Genomic DNA, 20,133 nt, shown 5'->3' with positions numbered 1-20,133 from the left:
TATTACTCCTCTAGTCTGCATATTTACATTTCCTTTTAAAATTGTTCCTCTTCCTGCCAGATGTTTTTTCTTGGCTTACATAGGCAGAGGTATTAAACAGAGTTTCTTGACTCAGTTGTAAGAGAGAAATCCCTGGGGTGCAGGGTTAGAAGAGAACAAATTTCTATTGTTGCTGCCTTTCTGTTTCCCTGAGGTCGTGGATGTAAAGTAGGGTGGGGCCCATTAGTCAACAGTGGGGGTTGGGAAGGATGATCATAGTATTCATGGCTTACAGTTAGGGAAGGAACTTTCTTCATACCCAGTGACTCCGGAGCTTTAAGTGAGAAAGATAATACTTCGGGATTCCATATTTTATTATTCTTCGTTAGAGTTGAAATTGTCTCCAGGAAATAGCAGTTCTTTGTCTCTGCGCTCTTAACTAAAAGTAACTTGAGCTTTACATTTATATATCTTTTACCTCTTGGTTTGAATTTAATTTCACTGGCAGTCGTCTTTATATATCATATAAGAAAAGATAATCAAAATCAGAGTCATGTATAGACAAATAAAAGGCAAAACTCATTTTGGCTTTTCTAATATTTGGTAAAATTATTTGTTATATTTCATAACTAGTTTGTTTGTTTCATTGACTTTTCTACAATTTCCCCCCAGGTTCCTTAGATATATTTAGTACTTTACGTTCCTCTTGCTTGTACAGACAACATTCAAGAACTCTTAAAAGAATTTGTTCAGATCTTCAGTACTGGCCAGGTATGAAGCAACAATTGTATTCATTTTGAGAAAAATAATAGACTTATTTAATATATTCTGATTTGTCTTTCTTAATGATATTGATTAGAAACATTCATTGCTAGCTCACAGTAGAACTTACATAGTATTGGGAATAAACTAATATGGATGTATCTGTATGATTTTTTTTTTCTTTTGTCTTTTGTCTTTTTAGGGCCACACTTGCAGCATATGGAAGTCCTCAGTCTAGGGGTTGAATCAGAGCTGTGGCTACCAGCCTCCGCCACAGCCACAGCAACGTGGGATCCAAGCCGCATCTGTGATCTACGCTACAGCTCACTGCAACGCTGGATCCCCAACCCACTGAGCAAGACCAGGGAATCGAACCCGCATCCTCATGGATACTAGTCAGGTTCATCAGCCACTGAGCCACGAAGGGAACTCCATATCTGTGTGATTTTTAATCTGAGAATATAAAATAACTAGATTTTGTGGGTTTTCTTTTTTTTTTTTTGTCTTGTTAGGGCCACATCCTCTGCATATGGAGGTTCCTAGGCTAGGGGTCAAATTGGAGCTGGAGCCGCTGGCCTACACCACAGCCACGGCAACACCAGATCCGAGCCACGTCTGTGACCTACACCGAAGCTCGTGACTCTAGATCCTTAACCCGCTGAGTGAGGCCAAGGATCACATCTTCGTCTTCAAGGATGCTAGTCAGATTCATTTCTGCTGAGCCACAATGGAACCTCCTAAAATAACTAGAAAGTGTTAAATTCCACAGTAAATGGACTCATCTATATGTACATGCTCCAAAACAATTAAGTGCATGTATACTTCCCTCATCTTCAGAATCCCATTGGAGGAGTTCCCCAGTGGTCTAGTGGTTAGGACTCGGTGCTTTCACTCCTGTGGCCCAAGTTCAGTCCCTGGTGTGGTAACTGAGACCCCACAATAAATCAGCTGCATGTTTGTCGTGGCCAAAAAAAAAAAAAAATTTAAATCTCATTGCAATGACAAAAAATATAAAAAATAAGAACAAAGTCAAGGCAGTAGCTGAGGGGTTTCATAAGTATCAAGAAATTTGATGACTTTTTCTAAGTTGTAAAGTCACATTGATACCAAAACTGAGTATGCATTCATTAATATTTGTTTAATACCAGGCACTACTGATAGGCATTAGGTGAAAGTGATAGTTATGTAACTGAAAAAGACATGTTATCAACCTTCATGATAGAGTGACATGAAAGGGATATGTAATGCTATTTCCAGTAGAACTTAGGAAACATCCCCCAGGTTTGAGTGAATAAAAGTGGGCAAAAAAAGAAAAAGAAATTGACGTTGCTGCAAGCTGTGTGACATGGGCCTGCAACTCTGGCTCTGTTTTGAGTCCTGTGCTGCAGGTGAAGGCTTATAAAAAGAAAAAAACGATTAAAAAAATAAAATTCCTAGAAGACAACATTAGGCAAAACATTGTCTGACATAAACTGTAGAAATGTTTTCTTAGGTCAGTCTACCAAGGCAATAGAAATAATAAACCAGCGGGACCAAATCAAACTTAGAAACTTATACACAGCAAAAGAGACCATAAACAAAAAGAAAAGACAAGAGAAAATAGTTGCAAATGATGTCCCTGACAAGGGATTAATCTCCAGAATATACAAACAACTCATACAACTCAACAACCAAAAAAACCGAACAACCTTATTGAAAAATAGGCAGACCTAAATAGACATTTCTCCAAAGAAGACGTATTGATGGCCAGTAGGCACATGAAAAGATGTTCAACATTACTAATTATTAGCGAAATGCAAATCAAAACTACAATAAGGTACTGCTTCACACCAGTCAGAATGGCCATCATTAACAAGTCTATAAACAACAAATGCTGGAGAGGGTGTGAAGAAAATGAACCTTCCTGCACTGTTGGTGGGAATGTGAATTGGCACAACCACTACGGAAAACAGTATGGAAGTTCCTGAAAAAAACTAAAAATATAACTATCACATGATCCAGATATTCCCACTCCTGGGCATATATCTGGGCAAAACTATAGTTCAAAAAGCTACATGTACCTGTTCATAGCACTATTTATGTTAGGCAAGATATGGAAAAGAACAAAAATATGCCATTTGCAGCACTATGGATGCAAATGGAGATTCTCATACTAAGTGAAGTAAGTCTGAAAGAGAGAGACAAATACCATATGATATCACTTATGTAGAATTTAAAATATGGCACAAATGAACCTTTCTACAAAACAGAAACAAACTCACAGACACAGAGAACAGACTTGTGATTGCTAAGCATTGGGGTGGGATGGACTGGGTGTTTGGGATTAGTAGATGCAAACATTTAGAATGGATAAATGACAAGGTCCTACTGTATAGCACAGGGAACTATATCTAGTCTCCTGGGATTGACCATGATGGAAAATAATATTTTAAGAAGAGTGTATACATATATGTATGACTGAGTCACTTTGCTCTAAAGCAGAAATTGGTACAACATTGTAAATCAACTATAATAAAAAAGCAAAAACATCATGAGAAACTATATTAGTATGGAGATTCTCATACTAAGTGAAGTAAGTCCGAAAGAGAGAGACAAATACCATATGATATCAACTTATGTAGAATTTAAAATGTGGCACAAATGAACCTTTCTACAAAACAGAAACAAACTCACAGACATAGAGAACAGACTTGTGATTGCTAAGCAATCACTATGCAAACTTGTGATTGCATAATGAAAAGTGGGAACTGTCACAGATAATGAATATTTTAAAATTACAAGATAATGGAGTTTTCTTAGTGGCTCAGTGGGTTAAAGATCCAGCATTGTCACTGCTGTGGCTGGGGTTGCTGCCATGGCTTAAGTTCATTCCCTGGCCCAGGAACTTCCACATGCCACGGCTTTAGCCAAAAAGGAAGAAAAATAAAGTAAAATTACAAGATAATGTGTGTAATTTTATATTGTAAATAAAAGTATTGAAACAAAATTATTCGAGTCATGAATTATTAGAAAAATGACCCAAGAGGAGATCAGACAATAACTATAAAAATTTGAAAGATATTATCTTTGTCTTTTTGCCTTTTCTAGGGCAGCTCCTGCAGCATATGGAGGTTCCCAGGCTAGGGGTCTAATCGGAGCTGTAGCCACTGGCCTACGCCAGAGCTACAGCAACCCCAGATCCGAGCCGCGTCTACGACCTACACCCCATCTCACGGCAATGCCATATCCTTAACCCACTGAGTGAGGCCAGGGATCGAACCCTCAGCCTCATGGTTCCTAGTCGGATTCGTTAACCACTGCACCATGACGGGAACTCCAAAAGATACTGTCTTTTAAATATAATCCTTTGCCCCAGAGGCACTAGGCTTAGATGGTTTTATGGCTTTATTCTGTTCTCCCAAAGTGAAAAGTTTACCTGTTACTTTAAACTTTTTTAATAGAGAAAAAGATGGAATATGCTTCCCTGTTTATTCTGTGAGATTATTGATGCAAAATATTAGTACATGAATTTCCCTGGTGGCCTAATAGTTAAGGACTCAGCGTTGTTACTGCTGTGACTTGAGTTCACCGGCCCAGGGACTTTTATGTGCTACAGGCATGGCCAAAATAAATAAATAAAAAGTAAAATAGTAGTTCAGAAAAATTCAGTGGATCCATTTCACTCAATATAGATACCGAAATCCTAAGTAAAATCTGAAAAAACCAGCACAGAAATAAGCTAAAAACTGATTACGGAATATAAGAATGATTTAGCATTAGGAAGTATGTTAATTTTTCATGTTAATTGATTAGAGAAGAAAAGGATTATCTCTGTGTATGATACAAAAGAATGTGATATGTCCTAATTGTTATGCATCCTAAAAACTGTTCAAAAGCTAGAATGGATACTTGAAAACTTTCAAAAAAAAAAAGCTGTCAGGTTCTTAATCTGAGACGTACGATGTCTAGTATCCTGTTCTTCAGTAATTTAGAGGTCCTGAAAAATGTGATTATTAGAGAAAAAGGAAAAGTTTTATATAAGTTAAAGGAAGGGGCAAAATTGTAATTAGTTGAAATTTATTTTTTATTTTTTTTAATTTTTTTGCTTTTTAGGGCTGCACTTGTGGCATATAGAGGTTCCCAGGCTAGGGGTCTAATTGAAGCTACAGATGCCAGCCTACACCAGAGCCACAGCAATGCCAGAACCAAGCTGCGTCTGCGACCTACACCACAGCTCACAACAACGACTGATCCTTAACCCACTGAGTGAGGTGAGGGATTGAACCTGCAATCTCATGGTTCCTAGTCGGAATTGCTTCCCCTGCATCATGACGGGAATCCCAAACAATAGCTTTCTTCTATTCTAGTGATAGATTTTATTTACAGTTCAGTCAAAATCCATTATTTTGTATCTTGACAAGAAATATGCAACATAATATGTATACACAGATGTGTATGTATATGCATATGAAACCTGACTGAAGGAAATAAAAGAGGAGCTGTGTAAAATAGGGAATAGTATAATCCTTTTTGGAAGAGCTTCCTATCAAAACATTTTTAATTTGCACCCAGAGCTATTATTTCAGTTCAGCTCCACTCAAGACTCAAAACATTTGTTAGGAAAATCAAGAAGCTGATTTAAAATTTGGGCATAAAAAGGTGAATCAGATTCATTTCTTACTTTAAATATATTTCAAATACATAACTGAAAACAAGTAAAAGTATTAGATGAAGTCAGTAAACTGCCTTTAAAATCCTACTTTGGGAGTTCCCATCATGGCTCTGTGGTTAATGAACCTGACTAGTACCCACGAGGACGTGGGTTTGATCCTTGGCCTCGCTCAGTGGGTTAGGATCCGGCATTGCCGTGAGCCATGAGCTGTGGTGTAGGTCACAGGCATGGCTCGGATCCTCAGTTGTGGCTGTGGTGCAGACCAGCTGCTACAGCTCCATTTCTACTCCTAGCCTGGAACCTCCATGTGCCACTGGTGTGGGCCTAAAAAGAAAAAAAATTTTCCTAGTTTGAGGATGAGACTCTTTACTCATAGCACAGTGCAGAAAACACTAAAGATTAAAAGACATCATTACTAGAGTTCCTGTCGTGGCTCAGTGGTTAACGAATCCAACTACGAACCATGAGGTTGAGGGTTTGATCCCTGGCCTCACTCAGTGGGTTAAGGATCTGGCGTTTCCGTGAGCTGTGGTGTAGGTCACAGACTCTGCTTGGATCCCGAGTTGCTGTGGCTCTGGTGTAGGCTGGGGACTATAGCTCTCATTTGACCCCCAGCCTGGGAACCTCCACATGCCATGGGAGTGGCCTAGGAAATGGCATAAATAAATAAATAAATAAATGACATCATTACTGAGTTCCTTTTGTGGCTCAATGGGTTAAGAACCCGACTAGTATCTACAAGGACACGGATTTGATCCCTGGCCTGCTCAGTGGGTTAAGGATCCGGCATTGCCACGAGCTGTAGTGTAGGTCAAAGACTTAGCTGGGATCCTGCGTTGCTGTGGCATAGGCCAGCACTGTAGCTCCAGTTCAACCCCTAGTCTGAGAACTTCCATATGCTGCAAGTGTGGCCCTTAAAAAAAAAAAAAAAAAAAAAAAAAAAGCTCTGGCATTGCCTTGAGCTACACCATGGGTCACAGACACAGTTCAGATTCCCTGTTGCTGTGGCTGTGGTGTATGCCTCAGATGCGGCCCTAAAAATCAATAAAAGAAAAAAAGACATAATTAACCTTATAAATTATTAAAAGAGACATTAAATGTTTGCAATATACACAACTAAACATGTATATAACATCCATATTGTGCAAATGAAAATGAAAAAGTGTGAAAGGTCATAAGTGCTCTTTTCACTAAAAAAAAAAAAAAAAATAGTCGATAAAAATAAAAGAGGAGACGCAGTCATGGTTCAGTGGTTAACAAATCCAACTAGGAACCATGAGGTTTCGGGTTCGATCCCTGGCCTTGCTCAGTGGGTTAAGGATCCAGCATTGCTGTGAGCTGTGGTGTAGGTTGCAGACGCGGCTGTGATCCTGATTTGCTGTGGCTCTGGCATAGGCCCCTAGCCTGGGAACCTCTATATGCCTCAGGTGTGGCCCTAGAAAAGACAAAAAGACAACAAACAAACAAAAGATGTTTTTTAAAATCTACCTCACTTTTTATCTAAAATCCAAATTGAAACAAGATGCTACTTTCTACCCATCAGATTTTGTACAAAATAAAAATATTTTCATTTATATTCCGTGCTACAAAGGGTGTGGAGGAAAAGATACTCGTATTCACTGGTGGGTTTGTAAATTCTGAATAACAGCCGTTTCGAGGACAATTTCTTCACGTTAAACAGTTCAAGTTTCACTTAAATTCCTTTTAGGAATTTAGTCTACATGTGGTGAAAGATAACATGTATAGGTATTTTAACTCCAGCATTATTTTTAGCAATAAAAACTAGGAAACAGCTAATGCCCATAGTAGGGAAGGAATTGAATAGATTGCCACAGTCTAATAAATTCAGAAATTGTTAGCAGCCATTAAACAGAATGCACTGTCTGACCTGTTCTGAAAAATATCCATGGTATATTATTGTTAAGGGAAAGAAGACAGTTGCAGGAAGTTCTGTAATCTTTTTATACAAAAAGGATTTGTTTAAATACATAGAAGTATAGTTATGGAATTGTTAACAGTGATTACTTCTGGCAAGTAGGATTGGGACTTGGGGAATCGATTTGACTTTTGAAAAATATTCACCAGTGGATTTTTGTTGTTTTTACATTTTGAAATTACCAAGGAAGTGTAACAAAAAAATAAGAACATAGTAAAATAAAATTACCAAGAAAGTATAAAGTTGTGTATACATCTAAGGATAACCTGACCCCCTTGCTGTACAGTGGGAAAATTAAAAAAAAAAAAAAAAAGAAAGTATAAAGTTGATTTATAGATTCAATTCATTTTAATGACTAATTACAAGTGTGTTGAAGTGGCAGGCAAAAAACTGTTAGAAAATAATAACAAGAAAAAATAACAAGGATATATAGGAGTAGTGTCAAGAGTTTGATTCTTAGGCACTTTCCTTGTGAAAATTTAAAATGGGAATTAAACGTGATACTATTTCATTCAGTTTTTGTACAGTCTCGGGGTTTTAAAACTTTGAAATCAAGGACACGACGTCTGCAGTCCACCTCTGAAAGATTAGCAGAAACACAGCATACAGCACCATCATTCGTAAAGGTAAGTAGAGCTTTTTTTGTTTACTCGAAAATGTAATAATTTTCAAGCTATTAAAAAGAACCTGGAGTTCCAGTCATGGCTCAGCAGTTAATGAACCTGATTAATATCCGTGAGGATGCAGGTTCGATCCCGGGCCTTGATCAGTAGGTTAAGGATCCAGTGTTGCCTCGAGCTGTGGTGTAGGTTGCAGAAGTGGCTCAGATCTGGCTTTACTGTCGCTGTGGTGTAGGCCAGCAGCTGTAGCTTCAATTTGACTCCTAGCCTGGGAACTTCCATATGCTGCACTAAAAAGCTAAATAAATACTAAGTAAGTAAGTAAAAAGAACCTTCAGTATCTGATTTCTGTTGTTGGCTAACTGATTTTCTTCCATCTTTCCGCTTATGATAAAGGATTAATATCCAGTATAATCTTTGTACCTGCAACTCTCCTGGGTACCAAGCTTGTCTTTCTGCTAGCCTATTAGACATCTTCCTGCCTCTTTTCCCCCTATCAATCTATACCTGCCTATGTATTTTTTGGTTAATAAGCATCCACCCAAGCCAGCAACCTGGTGGTCAAATATGATTTGTCTGTCTTTTCTTTACCTCCCCCATCCACTAATCACTAAAATCTTAAGGATCTAGCCTCTTAAGTATTTCTTAAATCTACCTTCATCCCCAGTTCCACTGTATATATAGATAGGTCATGATTATTTCTTGTGTAGATTACTCTAATAAACACTCATTTTAAATCTCTTTGCCTTTAGTTTTTGCTACCTCTAGTCGAGCCTCCAGACTGTTTAAAATGTATTAGTGGAGTTCCCGTCGTGGCGCAGTGGTTAACGAATCCGACTAGGAACCATGAGGTTGCGGGTTCGGTCCCTGGCCTTGCTCAGTGGGTTAACGATCCGGTGTTGCCGTGAGCTGTGGTGTAGGTTGCAGACGCGGCTCGGATCCCGAGTTGCTGTGGCTCTGGAGTAGGCTGGCAGCTACAGCTCCAATTGGACCCCTAGCCTGGGAACCTCCATATGCCGTGGAAGTGGCCCAAAGAAATAGCAAAAAGACAAAAATAAAAAATAAAAAAAAAATTAAAAAAAAAAATGTATTAGTGTGATGGTTGTATTCCACTGCTCTATTGTCAGACTTCTGCCATGGTACACAGGGCATTTTTATCAGTTGGCATTCTGCCTACCATTTTTCTGTTCTCATCTTTCAGTATGCTACATCGTTTTACCCCCTACCGTTCTCTTCTCTTGGTTTTTTTAAAAATTGTGGGTTTTTTTGGCCACACCCTGCGGCCACATGGAAATTCCTAGACCAGGGGTTTAATCCAAACTGTAGCTGCAACCTATGCCACAGCTGCAATAACAATGGATCCTTAACCGACTACACCACAGTGGGAACTCCCTTCTGTTGGTGTTTTTAAAGTCCTGTCAAACAAGATTGCTTGTAGTTCTTGAGCACCCAGTCTATTGTTTCATGGCTTTTTCAAATTGTTCATGCTCTGTGTTCTGTGGTTTAGCTATCCCATTCTCTGTAAGACCTTTCTTGATCTCTTAGGTAGCATTTGTTTTAATGCTATATACCTGGTGCCTCTTACATAATATTAAAATGACTTCACAGACTTAGTTATTTGTGTTTCTCTCCCCAGTTGACTGAAAACATTGAGATCATGGAGTATTTATCTTTACATCTTCAGAATTTTTATGGGGCCAAGTATATGAAAGGTGCTCAGTAAACATTCATAAATGAATAAAGTTTTTATTCCAACAGAGATAAAGGAATGTGAACCTCGAGCCATCAGAACCCTTAATCAACATGTAACCTATTAACTGTTTTCAGTATAGTTAATGGTTTTGTATAGAATTTCTTTTTTTTTTTTTCTTTTTCTTTAGGCCTGCCCCTGCAGCATAATGAAGTTCCTGGGATAGGGGTCAAATCAGAGCTGTAGCTGCAGAGCCTAAACACAGCCACAGCAACTCGGATCCAAGCCTTGTCTGCGACCTACACCACAGCTCACAGCAATGCTGGACCCTTAACCCACTGAGTGAGGCCAGGGATCGAACCTGCGTCCTCATGGGTACTAGTTGGGTTTGTAACTCACTGAACCATAATGGGAACTCCCTTTTTTATTTTATTTTTTTGATATGCAAGAGGTGGATTTATTAAGATAGTATGCTTGTGAGAGATACAAGTGGGCATAGGAGGCTCTGCCTAGAATATCTCTGTATTAATTGATGGATGCAAGTGTAGGGTCCAGTATTACTTTCCTAGCCTTTGATATTTATTGTTGAGTGTTAAACTACTTCTAGAATTTTATTGAATTTTTTTTGTGCGTGATTGTTATATTTTGGGAGATTGTTATCTATATAGTCAACCAATATTGATGTATGATATATTATTTGTGTATTTAGGGGTTTCTTTTGCGGGACAGAGGATCAGACATTGAGAGTTTAGACAAACTCATGAAAACCAAAAACATACCTGAAGCTCATCAAGATGCTTTTAAAACTGGTTTTGCAGAGGGTTTTCTGAAAGCTCAGGCACTAACACAAAAAACCAATGGTAAGTTAACACCATCTGTGTTTGGGGAAGAATATCTGAAAGAAAGTCATAGTCCTACCTTTACGTGATTATAATAACTTTTCTAACAATTATCCAACTTTTTATTAGTTATATTTTATTATATTTGTATCTTAAATTGTCTAGAAGTGAAAATATCTGCTGTCACTTTCACTTGCTCAAGTGAGAACCTGGAGTCAGTGATAGAAGCATGAGTGGCTTCATGAAGTTTTTTGTAACAGGTGCTAAAAGGTGATCAGTCATGGTGATTATGCAGAAGAATGCCAAGTTCCAAGCTTGAATGTGGCAAAATGTGTTTACCATCAGTAACCTAAAATTTGCATTTCACTGAGTTGTCAATTCTCATTGATGTCATTCGTTTTAAGGCTCTTTCTTTTTTCTCCAGATTCTCTAAGAAGAACTCGTCTGATTGTCTTTATTCTGCTGGTTGTTGGCATTTATGGACTCTTAAAAAACCCTTTTTTATCTGGTAAAAAAGCTCTTATTTATCTGACTTTTAAAAAATCCTTTTTTTATTTTTGTCTTTTTTAGGGTTGCACCTGAGGCATATGGAGGTTCCCGGGCTAGGGGTCCAATCAGAGCTGTAGCCTCTGGCCTACTGCAGAGCCACAGCAACTTAGAGTCCAAGCCAAATCTGCGGACCTACACTACAGCTCATGGCAGTGCCGGATCCTTAACCCACTGAGTGAGGCCAGGGATTGAACATGCAACCTCATGGTTCCTAGTTGGATTCATTTCCACTGTGCTAAGACGGGAACTCCTCATTTCTTTTTTCATAGTTAGTCTATCTAAGACTTAGAGATAAGAAAACATTAATATTTATAGTCCTAGGACTTAAGTTTTTCATTTCTAAGTGAAGATATCTCAGATTGGGTCACTTTGAAATTGTTTTCTGCATTGAAATAGAAAAGTTTTAATCTCTGATGATTATGTATCATCTCCATTGTCAGAGCTTTATTATATTTGCATAGTTTTGTGGATTACAGGAAAGATTCCTTCAGACACAATAAATTCAAGTAGTACTTGTTTTGAGAAAATAATACTTTTTAAAGTTTCAAGGATTATGTTATAGCGAAAATATTTTAGCTCTACTTCTAGTGGTGGTTGGTTCCCCAGATTTTTACAAAATGATACCTGTCCAGTAACAAAATTCTTAAAACATGCAGAATCGTTTTTTAAATAGTAATACAAAGTAAAATCGTCATCTACTTAAATACAGTAATAAATTGAATCTATTAAAAATCAAATATGTGAATAATTGCTTTAAATAGTGTCCCATATTTTCTCAGTTTGCCAGTCTAAAATGAAATAATGTCAGGTTTAAGTGGTCCCAGTTGCTTTCTCAACTTCCATTCAGATTTTACCCCATATTTTCTACTTTATGATGGATTACCTGGAAAGAAAAAAAGCTGGTATACAATTAAGAACATTATTTGACCTGGATCAGGAATTACACCCAAAACTTGCATGTAGTCCCAATTACTTTAAAAGTTATTAGTCGCATCAAACTTGAGATGAAGTTTTAGCATCCAGGCATGACTTTTTTATATCTAGATCTGCCTTCTCTTGAGTCCCCCCCCCCCGAAAAAAAAAAGAACCAGTATAGGGATGATTGTTCCTATCAGCAGGATGGCGGAAGGGTGGGATGGGCTTTGATTATTCCTTTATATTTCTTAATTATGCGCAGTAGAATTGAGAACCGTTTAAGTGTAATTTAAATTTCTATTACTAGATATAAGGAGAAGAGGAAAGTTCTTAGTTTTCATTGGAAAGGTAACGATAGTTTAATGTGAATCATTTATTCCTTGAACATGGCATAGAAATCCGGAAGATCTAATTTCTACTTCTCACACTAATTTAAATATTTTTGAACTTAGATATTTAATTTTCTGAAAATTTTCTAAAATTTTATAGTTTTATGAATCTGTCAAATGTGTAAGCATTTTTTTTTTCCTTCCCTTTAGTCCGCTTCCGGACAACAACAGGGCTTGATTCTGCCGTAGATCCTGTGCAGATGAAAAATGTTACCTTTGAACATGTTAAAGGAGTAAGTTAGAGAGTTTGCCTTGACCTCTTCTAACATTATCTTAATTATATTTTTTGATTCTGAAGGTTGGAGTAATAGAAAATATATATATTGGTTCTGCCCCTAATTCCTGGCACAGAGCTCCTAAAATGTTTGTTATTTCTAAAGTGATAAAAACACTAGGAGCATCTTTTGTTCTACTGATTGGTCTTTGACCCTGGTTTCTGGAACAGGGCTTCTGGGTCATAACAGCGTCTTTTGGTCTAATGAAGTGGCTCTGGGTGGGCTCCTAGGTAGAGACTGGTCGCCAGAAAGATCAAACCATGATTAGAAGCTTGAACTTTCACCCCCACTCTCTGTTCTTCAGAGAGGGGAGAGAGGCTGGAAGGAGAGTTAATAATTGATTATCCCTGTGTGAGGAAACTCCCATAAAAATCTGAACAGGTTGGAGTTGGGGGAGCTTTCAGTTGGTGAGCTTGAGGAGGTGTGAGGAGTCACTTATCAGAGGACGTGGAAAGCCTGTACCTCTCCCTGTGTACACTGCCCTACTTCTCTCTTCCGTCTGGCTGTTCCCGAGTTAGCCTTTCATAATAAACAAGTAGTCTAATACCTAAACTCTTTTCCTGAGTTTTCTAAGCTGCTCTAGCAAATTTAGCAAACACAAGCAGGGGTTGCGGGAACCTCCAATGTATCACTAATTGGTTAGAAGCATAGAGGGCAACTCAGACTTGGGATTGGCATCTGAGGTCTTTGTGCGCCTGTGGTAATAAGTCATTTGGGACTTTGGCCTAAAGATAGGTGTCATGATTACCCGTTCCCAGGTACTTTTTTAAAACCCTGCCCAGTGTTTTTGAGTTTTCTCACTAAGCTATTTAAAGTTGTGTAATGTGATATTGCAGGTTGGCTGCAGATATATAATTAGGCCAGTGTAATTTAAAATTTAGGCATGCAAAGGCATTTATTTATAATGGTAGCCAACATGTTTTGAAAGTTTCACCTACGAAAAAAAGATTTCTGGGTTATTTGTTTTTTTTTTTTAAATTTGAAATCTAGAGTGCTAGAACTATATTTTTTGGCAGAGTTATGTCATGGATGTATGTAAAGGGACTATTCCTACTCAGCATATTGCCTTCTATTTTATATCTGGCCTTCTGTAGTCATTTTTAATGCCATTTTGCCACTAGAAATTTCCATTTGTGACCTCTGGCCATATGTTAATGAGGAAATTTGCTCACTATTTCTGATAGACAGCTTTCTTAATCTTATATCAGAGTTTTAAAGTTGAGCTAAAGTTCTAATTGCCTTTTATTTTTTCCCGTCTTTTTGAGGCCCACTCCCTCGGCATATGGAGGTTCCTAGGCTAGGGGTCTAATCAGAACTGTAGCTGCCAGCCTACCTCACAGCCACAGCAACACCAGATCTGAGCCAAATATGTGACCTACACCACAGCTCACGGCAACGCCGGATCCTTAACCCACTGAGCAAGGCCAGGGATCGAACCTTCAGCCTCATGGTTCCTAGTCAGATTCGTTAACCACTGCAACACGACAGGAACTCCTGATTGCCATTTTTTAAAAAATTTATTTTTTGTCTTTTCAGTCCCTCACCTGCGGCATATGGAGGTTCCCAGGTTAGGGGTTCAATCAGAGCTGTAGCCACTGGTCTTCTCCAGAGCAACTGCAACTCAGCATCTGAGCCACGTCTGCAACCTATACCACAGGTCACGGCAACGCCAGATCCTTAACCCACTGAGCGAGTCCAGGGATGGAACTTGCATCCTTACGGATACTAGTCAGATTCGTTTCTACTGGGCCATGATGAGAACTCCCTGATTGCCATTTTTATTGGCTAGATTGGGCTTTACTCTTGCTAGGGAGTTCAATTTTGCAAGATTTCATATTTTGGGGATTAAATCTTCTAAATTTTTTTTGCCACAACCATTTATAAAATAGTATCAGTGCATTGTAGCTTAATTTTAGTCACTATCCTTTGGCATTTGTTAGGAACTAAATACTTTATAATCTAGTCGTAATTCCTTATGATGAAAATGACCTCATAATCACAAATTAATGTTGTAACTTAAACACAGACTCCTTTATTGTTAATATATTGTAAGTCCACATAATTTGCCCTTGAAGGTTTTTCTTAAATTTTTTTTTTTTTGCCTTTTGGGGCCACACTCACAGCATATGGAGGTTTGAAGGCTAGGGGTCTAATCGGAGCTGTAGCTGCCATCCTACACTAGAGCCACAGCAACCAGATCTGAGCCACATCTGCGACCTACACCACAGCTCACGGCATCGTTGGATCCTTAACCCACTGAGCAAGGCCAGGGATGGAACCCAAGACCTCATGGTTACTAGTCAGATTGTTTCCACTGTGCCACAACAGGAACTCCTGCCCTTGAAGCTTATAACTGTGTCCAAAAAAGTTTGGGATTTGAAATTTACTAGGTGACTCTTTGTGTTTATGTTAAATGCCACTGACGCATTTAACTAGAAGTTTTGAAAATAGCAGTACTTTTTAAGTGGAAGAAGCAGTTTAAAATGTTTTTTGTTTGTATATGAGACATTATATAACTGGCAGTAAGGGTCAGGAGAAAGCCCTTTGTGTGTATTTATAAAGGGTCCTTTTTGTATCCTTTACCTGAAACAAAAAAACAGGTTATTCTCCTATTAAATTTATGATATTCAAAGAGGGTATTTTGGTAATCTAATCGTAATTTTGAAATGATTTGGTAAATTGTATCACTCCAGGTGGAGGAAGCTAAACAAGAATTACAAGAAGTTGTTGAATTCTTGAAGAATCCACAAAAATTTACTGTTCTTGGAGGTAAACTTCCTAAAGGTAAGGTATCTTCCTTTTCCCATGACTTGACAATACTGTAATGCATGACTAATTTATCCTTTATCATATTTAACTGATTAAGGTTTAATTCTTTTTTCTTTTTTTCTTTTTATGGCTATACCTGAGGCATGTGGAAGTTCCCAGGCTAGGAGTCAAATTGGAACTACGGCTGCTGGCCTATGCCACAGCCACATCATTGCAGGATCCAAGCCACGTCTGTGACTACACCACAGGTCGCGGCAATGCCAAATGCTTAACCTACTGAGCGAAGCCAGGGATTGAACCTGCATCCTCATGAATACTGGTCAGAGTCATTTCCACTGTGCCACAACGGGAACTCCCTAAAGTTTAATTCTTAATTGATATTTTACAAATAAGTGCTCATTCTTTTTTTTTTTTTTTTTTTTTTTTTTGTCTTTTTGCTATTTCTTGGGCCGCTCCCGCGGCATATGGAGGTTCCCAGGCTAGGGGGTCGAATCGGAGCTGTAGCCACCCGCCTACGCCAGAGCCACAGCAACGCGGGATCCAAGCCGTGTCTGCAACCTACACCACAGCTCACGGCAACGCCGGATCGTTAACCCACTGAGCAAGGGCAGGGACCGAACCCGCAACCTCATGGTTCCTAGTCGGATTCGTTAACCACTGTGCCACGACGGGAACTCCAGTGCTCATTCTTAACACACTATTCTGTAAATCTTTTTTGTAATTTAAAATTACCAATTAAAAATTTTGTTATTATTTCAAACTTTAAATTGCAAGAATAGGAGTTCCCCTTGTGGCACAGTGGTTAACGAATCCAACTAGGAACCATGAGGTTGCGGGTTCGGTCCCTGCCCTTGCCCAGTGGGTTAACGATCCGGCGTTGCCGTGAGCTGTGGTGTAGGTCGCAGACGTGGCTCGGATCCTGCATTGCTGTGGCTCTGGCGTAGGCTGGCAGCTACAGCTCCGATTCTACCCCTAGCCTGGGAACCTCCATATGCCGCGGGAGCGGCCCAAGAAATGGCAAAAAGACAAAAATAAAATAAAATAAAATAAATTGCAAGAATAAGTAGTATATGGATTTTTCTTGTGGTGCAGCCAGCTAAGGATCTGGTGTTGTCACTGTGTCTTGGGTTCCTGGCTGGGGAACTTCTACATGCTGCACCACCAAAAAAAAAAAAGAAAGTAAATAACACAGGTAATTCCCTTCATACTTTTTTTTTTTTTCCTGCTTTTTAGGGCCTCGCCCGAGGCACTTAGACATTCCCAGGCTAGGGGTCAAATTGGAGCTGCAGCTGCTAGCCTACACTACAGCCATATAGCAATGCAGGGTCTGAGCCTCGTATGCAACCTACAGCACAGCTCATGGCAGTGCTGGATCCTTAACTCACTGAGCAGGGCCAGAGATCGAATCCTCATCCTCATGGATCCTAGTCAGGTTTGTTAACCACTGAGCCAGGAGGGGAACTTCCTCCTCCATACTTTAAACCTAGACACAAAAGTTTTTTAACATTTTGTTCCATTTACTCATTCACTTTTTTTACTTAACATGTATTTTTTTCAACAATTTGCAAGTAAATTATAGATGTCATTCTCCTTTACCCCTAAATAACTCAATTGTGTATTTCCTAAGAATATTTATATGGTACAGTTCAGTACACTTATTAACATCAGAAAGTTTAACATGGAACCAAAACTATTATCTAATTCACAGTCATATTCAAATTTCAGTATTTGTCCCAATATGTAAACAGTATCTAAATGATACAGGAGGAGTTCTCATTGTGCCTTAGTGGAAACAACCTAACTAGTACCCATGAGGATGCAGGTTCGACCCTTGGCCTCACTTAGTGGGTTAGGGATCTGGTGTTTGCCGTGAGCTGTGGTATTGGTCTCAGATGAGGCTCGGATCTAGTGTTACTGTGTCTGTGGTATGGGCTGGCAGCTGTAGCTCCAGTTCAACCCCTAGCCTGGGAACTTCCATATGCCACAGATGCGGCCCTAAAAAAAAAAAAGATACATGAAAATTAATTGAGCATATCCTGAGGTGAATCATTAGTAGAGGCAAATATGTTTTGGCAATGTTTCAAAATTTTGGTCTTTGATGTACCTTCAACCTCAAAGCTACGTAAATTAATATTTGTTTATAAGTTTGTATCAGACTTTTTTTTTTTTTTTTTTTTTTTTTAAATTTGAACCATTCTTGTTTATTTTTTCTTCTAGGAATTCTTTTAGTTGGACCACCAGGGACAGGAAAGACACTTCTTGCCCGAGCTGTGGCCGGAGAAGCTGATGTTCCTTTTTATTATGCTTCGGGATCAGAATTTGATGAGATGTTTGTGGGTGTGGGAGCCAGCCGTATAAGAAATCTTTTTAGTACGTTTTAATGTGCCTTTCATATAGTACCAATTTCTCTCAATTTCAGGGAAAGAGGGTTTGTTATTCTTTCTTTGCTACTTGATTGTGATGGCTAGTTGGCTTAAAGAGCCATTGTGGGGTTGTAGTTTCAGGTAACTTAGTGTATGAGCTAAAGCGGAACTACTTTCCCCAATTAGTCAGGAGATTTAGTGGAAGTGTCAGGTTGCTAGATAAGGCTGCTGGAAAGCTGGGTTTTTGCATGTTTTGGTTTCGGAGGTTTTTTTGTGTGTTTTGTTTTGACCTTATTTATCTGTTCTGTAGTATGTATTTAAAAAGTATTAGCCTCAGAGTTCCCGTCGTGGCGCAGAGGTTAATGAATCTTACTAGGAACCATGAGGTTGCAGGTTCGATCCCTGGCCTTGCTCAGTGGGTTAAGGATCCGGCCGTGAGCTATGGTGTAGGTTGCAGACGAGGCTCAAATCCCAAGTTGCTGTGGCTCTGGTGTAGGCCGACAGCTACAGCTCTGATTCGACCCCTAGCCTGGGAACCTCCATATGCCGTGGAAGCGGCCCTAGAAAAGGCAAAAAGACAAAAATAAATAATAAATAAAAAGTATTAGCCTCAGACCTGATTATATATGGATTGTACAGCTAGGAAGAATGAACACTCGGTCATACAGTTTTTTTTTTTTCTTGTGAGGCTACTATTCTTTTTTTTTGTCTTTTTAGGGCCACATCCTTAACTCAGTTAAAAAAGACCTTCTTTTGTGTATCTCCTCCCTAACAGATGCCTTTTGTTGGATTGTTCTGTTTTGTTGTTGCTTTTTTGGGCTGCACTTGTGGCATGTGGGAGTTCCCAGGCTAGGGGTCTAATTGGAGCTACAGCTGCTGGCCTACACCACAGCCACAGCAACTTGGGATCCATGCTGCATCTTCGACCTGCACCACAGCTCCTGGCAACGCCTGATCCCAGACTCACTAATCGAGGCCAGGGATCGAACCCAAATCCTTATGGATACTAGTTGGATTCATTTCCACTGTACCACAATGGGAACTTGTTTTTGTTGGATTTTTAATAATCTTACAGGTTTTTAAATGCTTATGTAATTGATCTTAAAACTTATTAAACTTATTTGAATCTTTTCTTTCTTCTTAGGAGAAGCAAAAGCAAATGCCCCATGTGTTATATTTATTGATGAACTAGATTCTGTTGGTGGGAAGCGAATTGAATCGCCAATGCATCCATATTCACGGCAGACTATAAATCAACTTCTTGCTGAAATGGATGGGTAATTGAATCTCCCTCTTTCTTTGGAGTATGGTGATATATCCAGTACATTTGAGAGATAAGAATTTTACATTTATAGGCAACAGAGTAATCTCTCATGCAAGACGTAAAGACAAGCTCTTTTGGGGATTCCTGCTTTGGCACAGTGGATTAAGAATCTGACCTCAGTGCTCGGGTTGCTGAAGAGATCCGGGTTTGATCTCTGGCCCAGCACAGTGGGTTAAAGAAATCCATGTTCCTGCAGCTGCAGGTTGGAATCAATCCCTAGCCTGGGAACTTTCCATATGCCATTGGCGTGGCTATTTAAAAAAAAAAAGAAAAAGATAAGCTATTTTGAATATTGTATTGTTTTTATTACTAATGGAGTAATTGATAATGTACCAATTCCTCTTAAGTTAAAAAATAGATTTTTCATTACTCTAGTATGACAGGAAAGTAATGATTCCAGCTACAAGTAGTTGTCTCTTTGGAGATGTAAAGGGAGAATACGCTCGTCCCTTTACTGTTTGTGGACTAACTTCGAATATTGCTGTAGATTAAAAGCTTGGATCAGTTTTCATAATATAAGAAGAAAGAGATGGAATTGCTTTCATAGAAGCAAAAATGTTTCTTAAAGTCATATAAGGCATTCTGAAAGTCTAGAAGCAAATAGTTTGAATTGGTAAACTTGAAAATAATTTTTCATAAATTAGGGACTCAAACTTTTTGTGTCTAGTCATCTCTTACTAAGTAGAAGAATGATTATGAAGGTATATGTAAGCACAGATGATTTGGTGGTTTATTATTAATAGTTTTATTGACGTGCACTGGCCTTTTAAAAGACAATTAGAGATGTCTTATCATTTGGAGCATTAAAAAGATCAATCCCTTTTAATGATAAACAGTTTTGTGTAGAGCATTTCTATGTGGTGTTTTAATTTTCAGTGAAAAGATCCTTTTTTTTTAAACAGTTTTAAACCCAATGAAGGAGTTATCATCATAGGAGCCACAAACTTCCCAGAGGCATTAGATAAGTGAGTATTAAAATTTTTATAAAAAAGTGGGGGGATTTCCTGTCGTGGCATAGCAGAAACGAATCCGACTAGGAACCATGAGGTTTCGGGTTTCATCCCTGGCCTTG

The 20,133-nt window shown here is 38.8% G+C and overlaps 1 protein-coding gene across 3 annotated transcripts in view; it reads left to right on the top strand.

Annotated features, from left to right (window-relative positions):
• YME1L1 (YME1 like 1 ATPase) overlaps positions 1-20,133 on the top strand; it is a 47,905-nt gene that overhangs the window by 15,634 nt on the left and 12,138 nt on the right. For 2 of the 3 annotated variants that reach the window (XM_021064883.2, XM_021064882.2), the window contains 9 exons: positions 652-750; positions 7,845-7,954; positions 10,348-10,498; positions 10,902-10,985; positions 12,481-12,563; positions 15,299-15,389; positions 17,592-17,744; positions 18,882-19,014; positions 19,964-20,026. In XM_021064883.2, the coding sequence (XP_020920542.1) occupies positions 652-750; positions 7,845-7,954; positions 10,348-10,498; positions 10,902-10,985; positions 12,481-12,563; positions 15,299-15,389; positions 17,592-17,744; positions 18,882-19,014; positions 19,964-20,026 (967 nt within the window). Of the gene's footprint in view, positions 1-651; positions 751-7,844; positions 7,955-10,347; positions 10,499-10,901; positions 10,986-12,480; positions 13,894-14,164; positions 15,390-17,591; positions 17,745-18,881; positions 19,015-19,963; positions 20,027-20,133 lie in introns of all 3 variants that reach the window. The other variant, XM_084980398.1, reaches the window with a different exon arrangement.

The sequence above is a fragment of the Sus scrofa genome, chromosome 10, assembly GCF_054392235.1.
Source record: "Sus scrofa isolate SSC_HxYL_T2T_F1_AM1 chromosome 10, Sscrofa_HxYL_maternal_Yorkshire_Landrace_v2.0, whole genome shotgun sequence".
Lineage (NCBI taxonomy): Eukaryota > Metazoa > Chordata > Mammalia > Artiodactyla > Suidae > Sus > Sus scrofa.
This window is presented reverse-complemented; position numbering and strand designations above follow the sequence as displayed.